General features: G+C 37.3%; 3 protein-coding genes across 5 annotated transcripts; 2 read left to right on the forward strand and 1 right to left on the reverse strand.

The window, feature by feature from the left end:
- Window positions 1-46: 46 nt before the first annotated feature.
- Window positions 47-8,014, reverse strand: LOC105451843 (multidrug resistance-associated protein 7). 2 transcript variants are annotated; one of them, XM_011692530.1, is made up of 17 exons: window positions 7,929-8,014; window positions 7,254-7,392; window positions 6,397-7,149; window positions 5,984-6,241; window positions 5,560-5,836; window positions 5,267-5,490; window positions 4,897-5,134; window positions 4,548-4,816; window positions 4,175-4,402; window positions 3,894-4,105; window positions 2,957-3,812; window positions 2,654-2,880; window positions 1,367-1,873; window positions 1,103-1,294; window positions 781-1,024; window positions 558-697; window positions 47-425 (listed from the first exon to the last, which is right to left on the reverse strand). In XM_011692530.1, the coding sequence occupies exons 2-17, from the start codon at window positions 7,389-7,391 to the stop codon at window positions 308-310; spliced, it is 4,881 nt and encodes a 1,626-aa protein (XP_011690832.1). In that variant the 5' UTR covers window position 7,392; window positions 7,929-8,014; the 3' UTR covers window positions 47-307. The 2 variants fall into 2 exon arrangements, with proteins under 2 accessions (XP_011690832.1, XP_011690833.1); XM_011692531.1 differs by lacking the exon at window positions 7,929-8,014 and adding an exon at window positions 7,665-7,918.
- Window positions 8,015-8,482: 468 nt separating this feature from the next.
- LOC105451842 (coiled-coil domain-containing protein 97) lies at window positions 8,483-10,182 on the forward strand. The gene is made up of 3 exons (XM_011692528.1): window positions 8,483-9,461; window positions 9,848-10,013; window positions 10,092-10,182. The coding sequence occupies exons 1-3, from the start codon at window positions 8,503-8,505 to the stop codon at window positions 10,134-10,136; spliced, it is 1,170 nt and encodes a 389-aa protein (XP_011690830.1). The 5' UTR covers window positions 8,483-8,502; the 3' UTR covers window positions 10,137-10,182.
- A 1,156-nt stretch (window positions 10,183-11,338) lies between these two features.
- LOC105451844 (vacuolar protein sorting-associated protein 35) lies at window positions 11,339-15,871 on the forward strand. 2 transcript variants are annotated; one of them, XM_011692532.1, is made up of 12 exons: window positions 11,339-11,465; window positions 12,058-12,277; window positions 12,384-12,507; window positions 12,582-12,777; window positions 12,846-13,040; window positions 13,127-13,210; window positions 13,313-13,549; window positions 13,778-13,926; window positions 14,010-14,496; window positions 14,579-14,998; window positions 15,086-15,229; window positions 15,304-15,871. In XM_011692532.1, the coding sequence occupies exons 1-12, from the start codon at window positions 11,463-11,465 to the stop codon at window positions 15,481-15,483; spliced, it is 2,439 nt and encodes an 812-aa protein (XP_011690834.1). In that variant the 5' UTR covers window positions 11,339-11,462; the 3' UTR covers window positions 15,484-15,871. The 2 variants fall into 2 exon arrangements, with proteins under 2 accessions (XP_011690834.1, XP_011690835.1); XM_011692533.1 differs by having other exon boundaries at window positions 12,079-12,277.
- Window positions 15,872-16,153: the final 282 nt, after the last annotated feature.

Genomic DNA, 16,153 nt, shown 5'->3' on the forward strand with positions numbered 1-16,153 from the left:
ATTTTCTAATAATTAATATTTAAACTTAAAAACTAGCTTATTTAATTATTTATTAAATTAGTTATTTAAAGTAACAGTCGTAATATTAATATACATTAAATAGTTCATAAATAAAAATGTATCTTTCATAGATGTCACTCTTAGTTTTTTCTTAAAGAAAAACGTAAAATCCTGTCATATTCATACGAAAATAATTCGTCTCTCTGGAAATATTCTATCGTGCACACAATGCATTATATGTATATAATCACCGTGTTTAATACTAGATGTATTTATTACACACAATCAAATTGCCTCGTGCGCTTCATCACTCTTGATCCGAAAATTCTTGGCTAGCCAACTGGTAAAAGTAGGAATCGGCATTCTGAATCAATAAATTCGGCTCGTCGAATTCCAGCACCTCACCGTCCCCCATCACTAGAACTCTGAGTGAAAAGGAGAAATAGGCTTTTAGACAGAAGTTAGCGATAATTACATAAAAAAAAAAAAAAACTGATCAGGTTTTTTATATCTGCAAATTAATTGAGTAAACGCTTAAATCTGAAAGTTTGAAATACCTATCACAATGCATAATCGTTCTTATTCTATGGGCAATCGTAATGACTGTCGCACTTTGGAAGGAAGACTTTATTGTCGCTTGAATAAATTTGTCCGTCTCCTGATCTACATTCGCGGTGGCCTCGTCAATGCAGACAATCTGCGGGCGATAAATAAGTATCAAGGCTATTATACTGATACGAGCGAATGTTCGCGTCGGCTTTCTCGAACGGCAAGAAGTACCTTAGCGTTATGCAGCACAGCCCTGACTAAGCAGAACAATTGTCTCTGACCGGCGCTGAGATTACTGCCACCTTCGTCCAAGATTGCGCCCAGCCCACCCAATCGATAAACTAAAGAATGCACTCTACACTTCTCGAGGGTCTTGTATATATGCATGTCGGTGTACTGATCCAGCGGGTCCACGTTCTCTCGAATGGTACCCGAGAAGAGAAACGGGTTTTGAGGTATAATAGCTAGACGGGATCTGGAATGATATTTTTTTTTTCGCAATTATCGCAACATGCAGCGAGTTATTCTTCTTCGCAAGTTCACTGAATATTACCTCAACGCTTTCAGTGACAACGATTGAATATTCACATTGTCAATTAATATACTTCCAGAATTGATCTCTGTTAGTCTGAATAATGAGGCTAGCAATGAACTCTTTCCAGCACCGGTTCGACCAACGACGCCTATTTTCTCCGCTGGTCGCGTGACAAACGTTACTTCCCTCAACGATGGCACCAAGTGATCTCTGCAAATGTGATAAATAACGTTTCTCAAATAAGCACGTATTGCTCTTGAACCAAAAGTTCAAAGCTATTACCTGTACTTCAAAACGACTTCTCTGAACTCTATAACACCCTGACTAGGCCACGCGTAAGGCGGGTTAGTGCCCATTGTGTTCTCGATCGGAATGTTATCTAAATACTGCTTGACTCGTTCCACCGCAATCATTTCTCTCTCAGTTTCAGTAAAGGAGTTCACCACCCCAGTTAACAATCCCGTTACTGACAACGCGTACGTGATCGCTAAACCGATTAAACCAGGATCGGCTATGTTATATTGATGTTGTAAAACTGCCATAATGCTGACTCCGGCCAAAAGGGCGACACCGATAAACTGTAATCTCAGTGCGAGCCACTGAGCGGCGGCTATAGAGGCAAACTGCGTTTTCTGATTGGCTTCCAGTAGCAATTCGTTTTCCTGTTTGAAGCGAGGTACGGTGCGGAAGGCTCTAATGCTCGTCAGGCCGCTCAAAGTTTCATTGAAATGGGCGTACAAGGGAGACAGCGTGACACTGGATAATCGTTTTACCTCTCTCGACGTTAATCTGGAATATAATTTGGAAATATTAGTTTCAACAAATTATTATATTATTATATTTATATAATAATAAATAGCTCGTTATTGTAAAGACAATATAATTAAGAATCGGGCCAAAGACGAGCAAACAAATAGATGTAATTTTAACACTTTTATTTTCTCTATAAGCACAATTTCGCGATACTTCAGTTTCAACCTCACTAGGTCTTTCTCAATCGCCTCAAAAACTCAATTCGTGTAACGCAACGCGTTAATTATAACACGTAACAAAATACGGACCAGAGCACGTCACAAATTTAAGACACTTTATATTATCATGGAAATTTGTTTAACAAACTTTCTTGTTCGACACGATAACTTGAGACATTAATTTAACGTCACGTATAATTTACAATTCGGGATACCGAATTTTTGACCATGGAGTTCATTAGACAATTTTAGTACACATTTCTTTCTGGACAAAATTATATATCTACATTTGATGACTGCGTTTTATTTTTATTAATTTTTTAAATTTACCATTTTATTTCAGTATGACTCCGCTTTGATATTATTTAATTTTACTTCATATCGACTTATAATTTAATCTACTTATACACTATTTATAATTAATGCGTTACGTTACACAAATTTAGTTTTTGAGGGATTGAAAAAGAGTGAGGTTGATATCGCGAAATTGCTTATAGAGAAAATAAAAATTACATCTACTTGTTTGTTATATTTATATAATTCTAATTAATATATTATAATTATTAATGATTATATTTGTATCAATTTGCAATAATACCTGTAATGATTTTGGATCCAATGATAAACGGGTACAAGGGGTGCTAATACCAGGAAGATCCACGGTAGTCCATAAGCTGTAACTATAATGGTAGCAACCAAGCCAAACAGATGCGCCAACAAAATGTTAGAAATAAAAGGCAAAGAATCATCGATCGTATATGTATCGGACGAGAATCTATTTATGATCCTACCGACCGGTTGAATATCGAAAAATATTGTTCTTGCCTATATTTAAAAAAAAACTCTATAGTAAATTCTTAATTAAAATAACAATTATTTTATATCTCTAGTTCATATTTACCCGCATAACTATCCTTACGAGTTGCTTGTGCATTGTTATGGCTGCTTGTAGCCCACCGTACGCGAAGATGAAAGCTCTAATTAGAGTGAAGATGGAATTGAATACAGCCAGCAGGCTGTAAACTATTAAGTAATACCTCGTATCGTGGAGGCCGTAATTGTCGTAATAGAGCTGCAATTTCCCAAGTCTGGACGTGTCGGTTGAATTAGCCGCTGTGGCGTTAGCGTGCGTCACCCAGTACGACAGCCACAAGTCCGTAAAGTTTTTCGAGCTTTGCATCAGAATCATAGAGAGAAATATCGAAATCGCCAAGTATCGCCCTGTGGCCTTGAGGTAGCATGCATACACCGAGAAATGTACTGTCCCCTTCTCGGTCGCTTCCTTGTCAAGCAATGGATCCACCTCTTTTTCCGATAGATTAAATTCATTCGGCAGTGCCCTTATAGAGGCGACGTCCATGTCGGACTCGACGGAATCCGACGACAGAAGATAATCCTCCAAATCGGGCAGCACGTCGCTCGGTTTTCCTTGATTAATAATTTTTCCTTTCGACATCTCGATAACCAAATCTGCATGAACCAAGTACTGAGTCTGATGCGTGCACAGTATTCTGGTTTTGTTTCGTAGCAAGCCCAGAATCACATGCTGGAAAACGTGTCGGGCAACTTTGACGTCCAATGTCGCTAATATGTCGTCTAACAAATAAATATCTTTATCCGCATATATAGCGCGAGCCAGGGAAATCCTCGTCTTTTGGCCGCCGCTTAAAGTGTTCCCGGCTTCGCCAACGGCCGTCAAGTCTTTGTTGGGCAGTGAATTCAAATCGGACGTGAGCGCGCAAGCATTTAAAATGTTCCTGTTGTAAATAAATCAATCAAACTATAACTTATGTAATTATAAGAAAATGTATCGTTGGCATCAATATTGCAATGCTTACTTGTATTTGTTATGGTCATATGGTTTACCAAACAGAATATTATCTCGGATTGTACCGCGTTGCAGCCAAGGATTTTGTTTCACATATCCAAAACCTTTGTGGTCATCATTAACCGCAATTATTCCACTGGTTTTGGTAATTTCCGCTAAAATGCCGTCTAAGAGTAAAGTTTTTCCGCTTCCAATCTTGCCCATAACGCCAATCAATTGTCCCTGCGCAAAATATGTGAATATGAAACAGCACACGTCCCTGGAAAAATCTTAAATAAAATTTATTCTTACCTTTTGTATAGATAAATTAATATTATACAAGGCGAAAACGTCGTCGTCTTCGAAGGTAACGCTTTTCTTAATGTCGGTGCTTGAAGATGGAGACACAACCTTCGGGCTTGCATTTGTAGCAATATCGTTATTCCTCGGACGGTTCACAGTTAATGTTACATTTTGCAGCAATAAATCAACGTCAGGAGTAATATCTGTATAATACAATGACGCGTCCATGTCCGGTAGCTAAATTAATAAAATAATAACTGAGTATCTCCAGATGCAAGAGTGCGTTTTATGGATTGTTATTATGCGAGTGTTATTTTATGCATTTTATGCGTTATATTATATATAATTTAATATATCTATTATATAATTTTAATATACATACATCCAGCATTCTTTGAATTCTCTTAAGAGACACCCACGCTTCCGTAAGGCCGTTTAGAACCCATGGAAACGCATTTAAAGGTCCTATTAACATGTTCAACAACGCCATACTGGTAAAAACCGTTTTGGCATCTAGTTCATTTCCGAGCAATACGTACGTTGCAAACGTCAGTATTGCGATAATAACAGGTGTAGTTGCCCAGAAATAAACACAAAGGGCATCTAAATATTTTCTACCTCGTAAATATTTTACTTCATTCTCCCTTATCTCTGCGTAAAAGAAAAAAAGAAATGTTTCGATAAAAATGCTGAAAAAGCAAGAAATTATATTTATGTAAAAGCATACTAACTGAAGATATTTCGTAAGAAGTGCTCCTCCCATACGTTAACTTTAATTGTAGTTATCCCGCGCAGTACCTCCCCCATCAGCTTCACTCTTTGATCTTTATATTCCATCAGTTTAGTGCTGAGTTTGGCAATTTTACTTGCTATTATTTTATTAATTGGTATAAGTACTACTGAAAACGCAACACCGGCTAAAAACGAAACTCCGATTTGCTTATGCAGAAGATACAGTGTCACGAATAACTAAAAACAAAAAAATTTTTTAGTTTCATCTTTTAAGAAATGACAATAAAGAGTTAAGTTTACTTGAAATAGAGAACAATAAGTTTTCTTAATGAAAAAAAAAACGGATTCATACCTATATCAAATAATTACCTGTAACGGTATACTCCAGAACGTATGAAAACTAGGGCAGCTATTGACCAATCTGTCGCTATCGGTGCTCATAAAATTAACAATTTCGCCAAAATTAAAATTGGAGTTTAAATCAGTGTTAGAAGAATGCAACGTTTTTCGATAGACTAAAGTGATAATTGCAGAACGAAATTTCAAGCCCACAACAGACATCCAAAATGTAAAGTGCGTATTACAAAAGGCGCCTAAAACATTATTATTGTAATTCATGTGGCATAATATTTAAGAAATTTCGAAAAGTTTCGATTTTATACCAATTATAGCACTCAGTATTATAAGGGACGCATATAGGTATCCATGTGAGATCGGCTCATTTCTATCTTCAATGAAACCTATCAATCTATTTAATAATATTGGTCCCATAAACGAGCTGCAATCTGCGATAAACTTTAATATTCCAACTGCGTAAAATTCCCAGCCAAAGCATTGATGCAGCAAGTAGAACAGCGTCACTTTTTTTGTAACTACTTTTACGTTCGGATGAAGCGGTATTTCCGAGTTACTTTCGACTCCGTTGTTCGCAGTTTTCGGCTGCAACATTTCGCAAGATTACGAAGATTATTACGAGAATTAAGTAACTTGCAAAACGATTATCACGTGTGATAGAAATATTTAAAATATTTCAAAATAGTTTTATCATAAATGAATTGCAGGATTATTTTAAGCCTTTTTGTTTACCATGCTGTGTAAGCATTTGTCAATTTTATGACTGATTACATTGGTGCCGATCTGATCGGGTAAATCGTATAAATCATCGGGATGATTTAGCAACCCCTTCACACCCTTTTCCATCAGCGGTGTCACCCAGTGGAACAGAAGTTTAGAAAAGATGGTTGTATCTTCCATAGCTATTCCGAGGTAGCTCGGATCGTGCTCGTCCGGAAATTGTACGTACGAAGAAGTGGGGCTACTCAGTAGTGCAGTGCGTTCTCCTACCTACAAACACATTCATCCGTGATATCTCCGCGTATTCGATAATTCAACAATTTCAGATATCGCAGGCAATTAAGTAAGTTTTGCAACTTGAGTATTTTCGGACAATCAGAAACGCGGATTGACGAAAGACGCCAGATAATTATATAACGGCTCACTGTGGCATTTCGCGGTGCTCTCGTCTGTGCCGGCCTGCCAGAACCGGGTATCAATGTCACGGCGTACAGTATCAGGAGAGCGACCACGGTGATACTGAATCCCAATGATAAATTCGGCAAAACCTCGTCTTTAGACCTGTTATTGATGTGGCTGCGCAACAACAGCCCGGAAACGACGATCAGAAGAAATATCAATGCTCGCATTAACACCGGCCCACGTGGGTTCGAATTGCGTCCACGTTTCAGGCTTAAGATAAAACAAAGGTGTACAACCCATGCTAAACCTTCGGTTCCCGCCACGAGATAATCCACCGGCTTAGCGGAGGTGGATTTGTCGGTGACATTCGACTCGTAATTATCGATATACGATGCAGCGGGAGTCGTAACGGTGTTCCCAACGCCGCTCTCTGGCGACAAGATTGACTCGGCAAATCTAAGAGTGCGATTCAATCCATCGCGTATCCTGCTTATGATATCCGTTTCGTCCTCCAACGACGAATTTACGCTCGTGTGAACGGAAACGTCCAATCTCCTGGGAACTGGCGTGCTGTGGTCTTGCACCTCGTCGTGCACCAGAGGTATGAAGGTGTTAGTCAAAATAATGTATGCCCTTATGACAGGCAATATCACGAGGCATATTGTAATTAGGATCCTTATGTTTATAGCGTGCTGTCGCCGAGACGAGGACGTGTGTGGACGACTTTTTCCACAGTGGTACGCAGAAATTATAGCTATGAGAGCTAATACTGGTATCTGGAAATTGAGAAATAAATTTCACTTGTGCAAGCAAATCGCTCGAAGTTAAAATCTTGTTGCTTTTCACCCTCGAATGCGAGATTAAGGTTTTATCGCATTACCTGAAGACAGAGCTGCTGGAAACATATACTTAAGTCATGCGTTTCGGGATTCAATGGATCAATGTCACCACGACGTCCACACAACTCGGTCCAGTTCCACTTCCATCTCTCCACATCATCCAACCAATTCTCCGCCATGCTGCAATATTGCAATTATAATTAACTCACGATTAAGAAATCTTTATCTTTAATAGGTTAAACAAATATTGTTGAGTCCAACGTGAACCATTTATATCAAAACGTACAAGCGTGGCATATAAACATAAACCTGTATAGTGTATGGCATTGCTGCGATATTGCAGGCACATATTTTTTTCTTCTAAGTACGAAGAAAAATTTCTTCGAAATATATTCGAAACAAAACAAAAAGTATATAAGAATAAAATACAGATATAATAAAATATTATTTACTGTTTTTTTTGTTTAAAAAGATTATTACAGCTTTCAAATTTTCAAATCGCTCGTCCGTTGAATAACATAATCGTTTATTAATATAAATATATTTTGGGCAGCATATTATATATTCGCGACGCGAGAAACTGTAAAATAATACATACCATGGCACGCGATTGGCTTGATCGATAGATTGATAATCAATTATAGGAACTGATAAGAGGCTTATTAATACGTCGATAAACATTGTAGAGATTAGCGTCGTTAATCGGAAAAACGTACCTGTCGGCCGAGGAATTTCCATAAATATATTGAAGCGCACGCGAGCAATAAAACCCGCAGTATTTATCGTCTCCTCCTTGCTCGCATCACGTCTCGCTGCGCTTTCGACATCGGCGAATCACTCTGCTCTGAATCACTCGGAGAGGTTATGTTTCCCTTGGTAACAATCGACACGCAGCGACGCAGACCGCGGGGCGCGGATGGACGACTGTCTCCGAGGACGCAAGTTTTCGCGGCGCATTCTGGATAGAGCCGAGAACGTGTGCACTGAGAATACGTGTGTCTATTTATCTCTCGTTTATCTTACTTATCACGAGCGACACAAGCGTGATTCCGCTGTGGAGAGGCAGACGCCGGACGATGAGAGTTGTGTCCCTCCCTCGGCTTATAGGTTAACCTTCGTACCTACCTGCAGCAAAACAATACAACAACACTGAGTACACAAAAGTGATTCATCTCGGCTGATTCATCTCGCGAATCGCAGCTCGTCCCCGTCCCCGTCTCGCTTGACTCTGATTCTGGGATCTGACAAGGGCTACAAGAAGAAAAAGAAGAAGAAGACTCTGAGTCTCTGATGAGCGAGGTCGACGAGTCGAGCAGCCGGCGGGAAAACATGACTCTTGGGACGGAAGGGAAGCCCCCGTTGGACGGGAGTGAGGACGGCAACGCCGGCAACGGTAAACAGAGCGTGGACCTTCCTGTGTCGGACGTGAAGAGAGATGCTCTTGGGGACGAGCTGCTGGATCACGTGGCCAACAGCAAAGCGATCTTCAAGAGCCAGCAGAAGGAGGAGCCCGAGCTGTCGTTCGAGGAGAAGCGCGCCATAGCGGGGAAGCTGTTGGAGAGGAGTCACTGCTTGTTCCTCTCCAAATTCGGACGTTACATGAGGATGGAGCATCTGGAGTACTTCGGCAGGAGTCAGGAGTACGAGACGGTCTATCATGTGAGCAGGCTGCGGAGATACTTCAACAACTCCACCCGGCACATCGACGTCAAGAACAGACGGTACGAGGCTCTGAAGACGCTGATAGAGAAGGGCGAGTACTTCAGCGAGCGCGAGATGATGAGGAGAAATCCACTGTTGTACGAGCACCTGGTGGGGCGGTATCTGACGAGGGAGGAGAGGGAGGCTAGGGACAACATCGACACGAAGAGCGCAAGTTATGTGGATGTACTTATGGAAACCATCGAGAGGAATAAATTACAAAACCATTTGGAGTCTCAACAGAGGGAAGAGGACGAGACACGAGAAGAGAGTGATTCGGACGATTCAAATGATGATGATGATGATGATAGCGTTGAATCCGAGACAAAGGAAACAGAACAGAAACATTACCAATGGGGTGAAGTTGTGGATGTAACAAAACACAAGGATAGGAGTAGAGAAAAAAAGAAAAAAAAAGAACAGGGAGAGAGATTACAAAATAAAGTACATAAAATATCGAATGAAGAAATAAAGTTATTTAGACAAGAGTTTGTTACAAACATGTACCAAAGTTTTCTGGATGGTAAAGATAGGGATTTCGATTACAGGTATATGTTGTGCTAATCAATAAATATGATATAAAAGGTTTATAATAAATGTTTACGGATCTTTTGGAATATTTTAATATAAACTTAATTAGTTTATCATTAACATAATATTTTTGTAGTAAATTTTTATAATTTATGTGATTAATTACTCTATGTCTCTTAATATACATGTATGTAAATATAAAAGATAAAAATTGAAACGTTATGTCTTGTAAAGATATAATATTTATTTCGCATTGAATTATAGTTTTTGAATAGTGATTTACAAATGATAGACGTTTGTTGTTTTATAATTTTTCATAACTAAAAATCATAGAAAACTGCAACTATTTTTACAGATTTTAAATGTGACAGTTTAGTTTATATTTTTTATTATTTGTTTTCAGTACTACAGACGATAATGAAGCTTATGATAACGTAGAATTAAGGAATCAAGATGAGGAGGAAAAGTACTTTGATTCAGAAGCCCCTGAAACTGTTCTTCCACATAATGAGTGCAATGATCAAAACGAATCGGAAGATGAGTTGGATATATATATGAGATCGCTGAAGGTTAAATAATATTTTACACTTTACCAATCGCCTCGCTATTGTTGGCATTGATTCACAGAAAGGTTATTTATTCACTAGGAGCAGACTCCTACAAATCCACACTCTTTGGATAATCAGACATAGCCCTGTGTACATTGGGTTACAATAAATATATTTGTACCTGGCAAAAGTCTAATTGCATATTTATTGTAACTGCATCTCTTCATTCCTTACTCCATTTTATTATATGTATATATATATATCAAATTATATATATATATATATATATAATGAAATATATATTAATTAATACATAAAAGATATGATTTTCTATTTTAAATATTTTTTTAAAACATTTTAAAATCAAAAAATTAAATAATTTCTTTTAATTAATAATTTATAAAATTTATTGACAGTATATTTATTATTTTATTTTTAGTTTATTATTTGTGATCTTCGCAATAGTTATTGAGATACTAATCATTTTAAAAACAGAAAAAATTTTACATAATGGCCAAGTTTTTGCTTTACTATAATTCTATTGATCATTTTAATAACTTTAACTGTTTTACGAAACTTAAAGTTATTTGGAAAGACAATGGCATTGAACTTTTGCTGCATATAATTTTAAAAATTTAAACGATTTATTAAAAAAATATTTTTGTGGTTTGAAATAAAATATTTTTGTCTCTATGTCTAATAAAATACTTGTATGATCTCATATTTGTTTTTGGACAACTTTTATTTGTTAAAATAATATTTTTGGTTTAGATAAGATGTACTTAATGTACGATATACTTGTATATACTTGGCGTAAATTTTATTTTTAATTATTAGTATCTCGATAACTATTGTAAAAATCGCAAAATGATACAGGACTTTTTTGTTTAGTTTGGTCCACACTACCACAATGCCTACAAGCGCTGTACCATTGAGTACGAGACACCCTTAGACGAGCATACCCTTGTCTTTATACCATGCATTTATACATGACAACGGATAATAATAAATATAATAAAATATAATTTATAAATAATATATATGCATAAAAGATAAAATTTTCTATTTTTAATATTTTTTGATGTTTTAAAATTTAAAAAATAAATTTTTTAAATAATTTATAAAAATTATCGGCAGTTTATTATTGTCGCCAAGTTTTTTGTTTCTCGTTTTTTATATTCGTTTAATTCAATCTGATGTATTTATTGAATTTTACATGTGTAAATTTTTGCTTTTGTTTATTTGCATTTCAATTTGTAAGTTTTTAAAATGTACATTTTGTAAACGGATAAAATACATTTATACACGGCAACGGAAAAGTCCCGGTGAGCGATTATTCTATCAGTTATCAGCTATATACTTCGGCATTCCATGGAACTCTGGCGGAGTCGGGCGTATCTGATGTCCTGTCAATCAAAGTCGCCAAGGCGTGTGTGCGACAAATAATTGTGTATATTTCTTCTCAAGACAATGGTAAGAGTCGTAGAATTTTGAGATTGCATGTTTTCGCAATTTCGCTTGCTAGGACAAGTAGTCTCCTTTAGATTCGATCCATGTGGTACTAATCATCCCGCGACGTATTAGCGTAGCGTTGTACAGGTTATCCGTTTACGCAAGTGTTTGAGGAGTGCTTCGTCGAGGCTTTCAATGATATAAAAATGAAAATGCTTAATTTTTTTTATTTCTGTACGAATCAATCAACGCTTACGTAAGTCACAAAGAAAATGTATGTCTTGTTGTTATACTGTGATTTTATTACTGTGGTCTGTTTTGACAGTTATTATGATTTGATGTTTGCTCCGAAAACAGTTTCTTAATAATTCGTCAAGTTTTAATGATTTAATGTACAAATTCCTATACTATGGCTAGTTGGAGGTAATTATATGTATCGTCTGGCATTATGAGTTGTGTTCTCTCCTTGCTTCGCTGTCACTGCTGTCAGTGTCCACTTTTTACAAATAGATTTAGCTGTCCCTGTTTCGACAATGTATTTCCCATTGCATCCGTAGTGCATGCTTGAGTTGGATGGCTTACCTAGCATGGTACTACCTGGTGTGCCTGGTAGGTATCTTTGTTTTTCTCGCAGCCAATGACACCCGCTATATCAGGCATGGAGGAACAGGAGAAATTGCTGGAGGACGCGATCGGCGTGGTGAAGGTCCAGGCTTTCCAGATGAAGCACTGCCTGGACAAGACCAAACTAATGGACGCGCTGAAACATGCCTCTACCATGCTGGGAGAACTCAGGACCTCTCTTCTGAGTCCGAAGAGCTACTACGAATTGTGTATCCTTGTTAATTATTTAATGACAGTGCTCGAATTGTATTCGGTATCAGCACATGGCTTTGACGTTTGACAATTGTAAATATTCCTTATAACAACTATGATTAGACATGGCAATCACGGATGAGTTGCGGCACCTGGAGCTCTATTTGTTGGACGAATTTCAAAAAGGGAGGAAAGTTACGGATCTCTACGAATTGGTACAATACGTTGGCAATATTGTGCCCAGACTGTATGTATCTGCCTTGTAACTTCACGTTGTTATTCTTTCCATTGAAAAATGAGATATTTTGATTACTATTCCAGCTATTTACTTATCACTGTTGGACTGGTTTACATCAAGACAACGCCGGGCTTGAAAAGAGATCTTCTGAGAGACCTCGTGGAAATGTGTAGAGGCGTGCAGCATCCACTGCGCGGTCTGTTCTTAAGGAATTATCTGTTGCAATGCACGAGGAATATTTTGCCAGACGTTACCGAGGGCGACGATGAAGATGGAACTGTATGTATTTTGCAAACTGAAAAATTTTTCTCGTGCAAATTGTTATTTCTGTTCAATTTCACTTTCAGGTTCGCGACAGCATAGATTTTGTTCTGATGAATTTTGCTGAAATGAACAAATTGTGGGTACGTATGCAACATCAAGGTCACAGTAGGGACAAAGAAAGAAGAGAAAGGGAAAGAGAGGAGCTCAGAATTCTAGTCGGAACAAATCTTGTACGACTCAGTCAACTGGAATCTGTAACGTTGGATAAATATAAAAAGGTACATTTTTTAAAATCTCTAATCATAATCTTTTTTTCAACCAAATTTTATTAAATTCGGTAAAATTTCTGCTAATTTGTTTTCAGCTTGTATTACCAGGAATCTTGGAGCAAGTTGTTAGTTGTAGGGACGCAATAGCACAGGAATATCTTATGGAGTGTATAATTCAAGTAAGTCCTTATATGTGCCAAAAATGATTTATATTAAAAATAACAATGATCAGAAAATTAATATCTTGTATATATTTTTATATATTCTTTTTTATTTTGTAGGTCTTTCCCGATGAATTCCACTTACAAACGTTGAACGCGTTTCTGAAGTCCTGTGCGGAATTGCAAAATGGAGTGAATGTGAAAAACATAATTATATCGTTGATCGATCGACTTGCAGCCTTCAGTCAACGGTCCGACGGTGTAGGTGGGCCGGGAAGTCCAAACCAAGTGCCAGGAATTCCACAAGACGTCAAATTGTTTGACGTATTTAGTGATCAAATTGCAACTATCATACAGGTATCGATTAAATAGATTAAATTTCATTACGTTTACGACTAGAATGACTATTCGATGATTATTAGATACTGCACATCAAATGAAATATCATGATTGAAAAATCAAATTGTTCCTTACTCACACCTAGTTTAAGTCTGAGAATAGTCACGGAATATTACATTATACTTTAAAGCATTTACTTAATTTATATTATATATATATATCTTATATAAAAAAATCTCTTCATAGACGAGACAAGATATGCCTCCCGAGGATATAGTGTCCCTCCAAGTGGCACTCATAAACTTGGCACACAAGTGCTATCCCGATCGCGTAGATTACGTGGATAAAGTCTTGCTTACAACGGTTCAAATATTCCAGAAACAAAATGTCGATAAGTGAGTACAATTTATATTATGCATGTTAAATAATTAACATATATTTGCACTGTATATTATAAATTTCTTTTTTTTTTTCTTAGGTTGGAGTACAATAGTGCTGTTTCACGAGAACTAGTTAGATTAATGAAAATTCCCGTAGACAATTACAAGAATATATTAACTGTTCTTAAGCTCGAGCACTATGCGCCCCTTTTGGAGTATTTCGATTATGAGGGCAGGAAGTCACTGGCTATATACATAATAACGAATATTCTGGAGAACGAAACGTTGATTCCGATGCAAGAGCAAGTGGACGCAGTGCTCTCGATGGTGACCTCCCTGGTTCAAGATCAGCCAGATCAGCCCAATATAGAGGAAGATCCCGAAGATTTTGCCGAGGAACAGGGATTGCTTGGTAGACTAATACATCATTTCAAATCGGAAACGCCGGACCAGCAATATATGATACTGAGCGCTGCGAGGAAACATTTCAGCGCTGGCGGTAACAAAAGAATAAAATTCACTCTACCACCCATAGTTTTCCAAAGTTATCAATTAGCCTTCACGTACAAAGCATTGAAGGATCAGGTTTGTAACATAATTGTACATCTTTGTGAAGCAAGATTATTGAATAGCAATACAAACTGTGGTTTCTTCTCTTTCTTTTCAGGATGACATGTGGCAAAAGAAGTGTCAAAAAATTTTCCAGTTCTGCCACACGACCATCACAGCGTTAATGAAGGCCGAATTAGCCGAGCTACCCTTACGACTATTTCTGCAAGGCGCAATAGCGATCGGCGAGATTCGTTTTGATAATTTCGAAATGGTTGCTTACGAGTTCATGAGCCAGGCGTTCTCGATATACGAGGACGAAATAAGCGACTCGAAGGCACAGCTCGCAGCGATCACCTTGATCATTGCCACATTCGAGCAAATGAGTTGCTTCGGCGAGGAAAACGCAGAGCCTGTACGCAATCAGTGCGCTTTGTATGCCAGCAAATTGTTGAGGAAGCCTGATCAGTGTCGGGGAGTCGCCACTTGTTCGCATATATTTTGGTCTGGAAAGTCTTTGGCTACAGGCGGGAAAGAGGTACAAATCTAACTTTGATCACTTTTAACAAATCATATGAAATAAACGTAGACGTAAAATAATTATACGAGAAATTACAATTTTCAGATGCAAGAAGGTGGTAAAGTATTGGACTGCTTGAAAAAAGGTATTAGGATAGCGAGCCAGTGCATGGACACGTCTGTGCAAGTACAACTGTATGTGGAGCTGCTGAATCACTACATTTACTTCTACGAAAAAGGAAACACAGCTGTAAGATAATTCTGCAAATATAGGATAGCGTATAAATTTTTTTTAATTATTACTCTAATTAATTTTTTTTCTAGGTAACCGTGCAAATATTGAATCAAGTGATTGCGAAAATTAGAGAGGAACTTCCCAATCTGGAAGCGAGCGAAGAAACCGATCAAATACAGAAACATTTAGCAAATACGTTAGAGCATTTAAGAAATAGGATGGAATCGCCAGACTCCGATGGACTCTCTTATCAAGGTCTTGTCCTTTAACAGAGCGGGATCGATTCATTGTAATTTTGTAAATAAAATATTTCTATAATATATATAGGCAATATTGTAAGTTGGTTGCACCAATTGCAGTTAATATTGATTCTGATTAATCTTATTCTCATTCTACATTTTCTCAAACAGGATTTATAAATTAGAAATGGAAAAATGGAAGATGAATAACTAAATCAGGATCAATTTGTTGCGATTGTTGTTGCAATTCATATGAGATCAATAGTTATGAGATTATTTCTTAACTGGATATAGATGTTTAAATTATATAAATTGCCTACACACGAAATGATTTGTCAACGATATATCAAGCGTACATATTGGACTTAATTAATAGAATTATATGTATACTTGTTTTAATAAAGATTTATTACATATACACTTGTCAAGCTTTAATAAAATTCAAGTTAGGATATCATAGATTAATAACTACGTCTTGCAAACGAATATTTCCATGCAGCAATAGTTTTTTACATATTTTCAAAATGAAATAAAATAATGCCAGAGCTCTCTTTTCTTCTTAGCTTTTTATTTTCTCCTTTACTCTCTCTCTCTCTCTCTCTCTCTCTCTCTCTCTCTTTTCTTTATCTCTCTATCTACTTTCTTTTTTATACGACAGTGGAGGGGATATGCCGACAGCGCGCGGCGACAGCGGGCCACG

This window comes from Wasmannia auropunctata, unplaced genomic scaffold, assembly GCF_000956235.1.
Source record: "Wasmannia auropunctata unplaced genomic scaffold, wasmannia.A_1.0 LD336043.1, whole genome shotgun sequence".
NCBI lineage: Eukaryota > Metazoa > Arthropoda > Insecta > Hymenoptera > Formicidae > Wasmannia > Wasmannia auropunctata.

What these genes read in the sequence shown, in the direction of transcription:
- LOC105451843 (XM_011692530.1), bottom strand. Translation starts at nt 7,391, where the DNA reads ATGGCGGAGAATTGGTTGGATGATGTGGAGAGATGGAAGTGGAACTGG. An exon ending in ACAAATGCTTACACAGCATG is followed by an intron (nt 5,837 to 5,983) that starts GTAAACAAAAAG and finishes GAAATGTTGCAG; the next exon opens with CCGAAAACTGCGAACAACGG. An exon ending in ACGATTATGCATTGTGATAG is followed by an intron (nt 426 to 557) that starts GTATTTCAAACT and finishes CTTTTCACTCAG; the next exon opens with AGTTCTAGTGATGGGGGACG.
- LOC105451842 (XM_011692528.1), top strand. Translation starts at nt 8,503, where the DNA reads ATGAGCGAGGTCGACGAGTCGAGCAGCCGGCGGGAAAACATGACTCTT. An exon ending in GATAGGGATTTCGATTACAG is followed by an intron (nt 9,462 to 9,847) that starts GTATATGTTGTG and finishes ATTTGTTTTCAG; the next exon opens with TACTACAGACGATAATGAAG. An exon ending in TATATATGAGATCGCTGAAG is followed by an intron (nt 10,014 to 10,091) that starts GTTAAATAATAT and finishes TTTATTCACTAG; the next exon opens with GAGCAGACTCCTACAAATCC.
- LOC105451844 (XM_011692532.1), top strand. An exon ending in GCGACGATGAAGATGGAACT is followed by an intron (nt 12,778 to 12,845) that starts GTATGTATTTTG and finishes TTTCACTTTCAG; the next exon opens with GTTCGCGACAGCATAGATTT. An exon ending in TGGCTACAGGCGGGAAAGAG is followed by an intron (nt 14,999 to 15,085) that starts GTACAAATCTAA and finishes TACAATTTTCAG; the next exon opens with ATGCAAGAAGGTGGTAAAGT.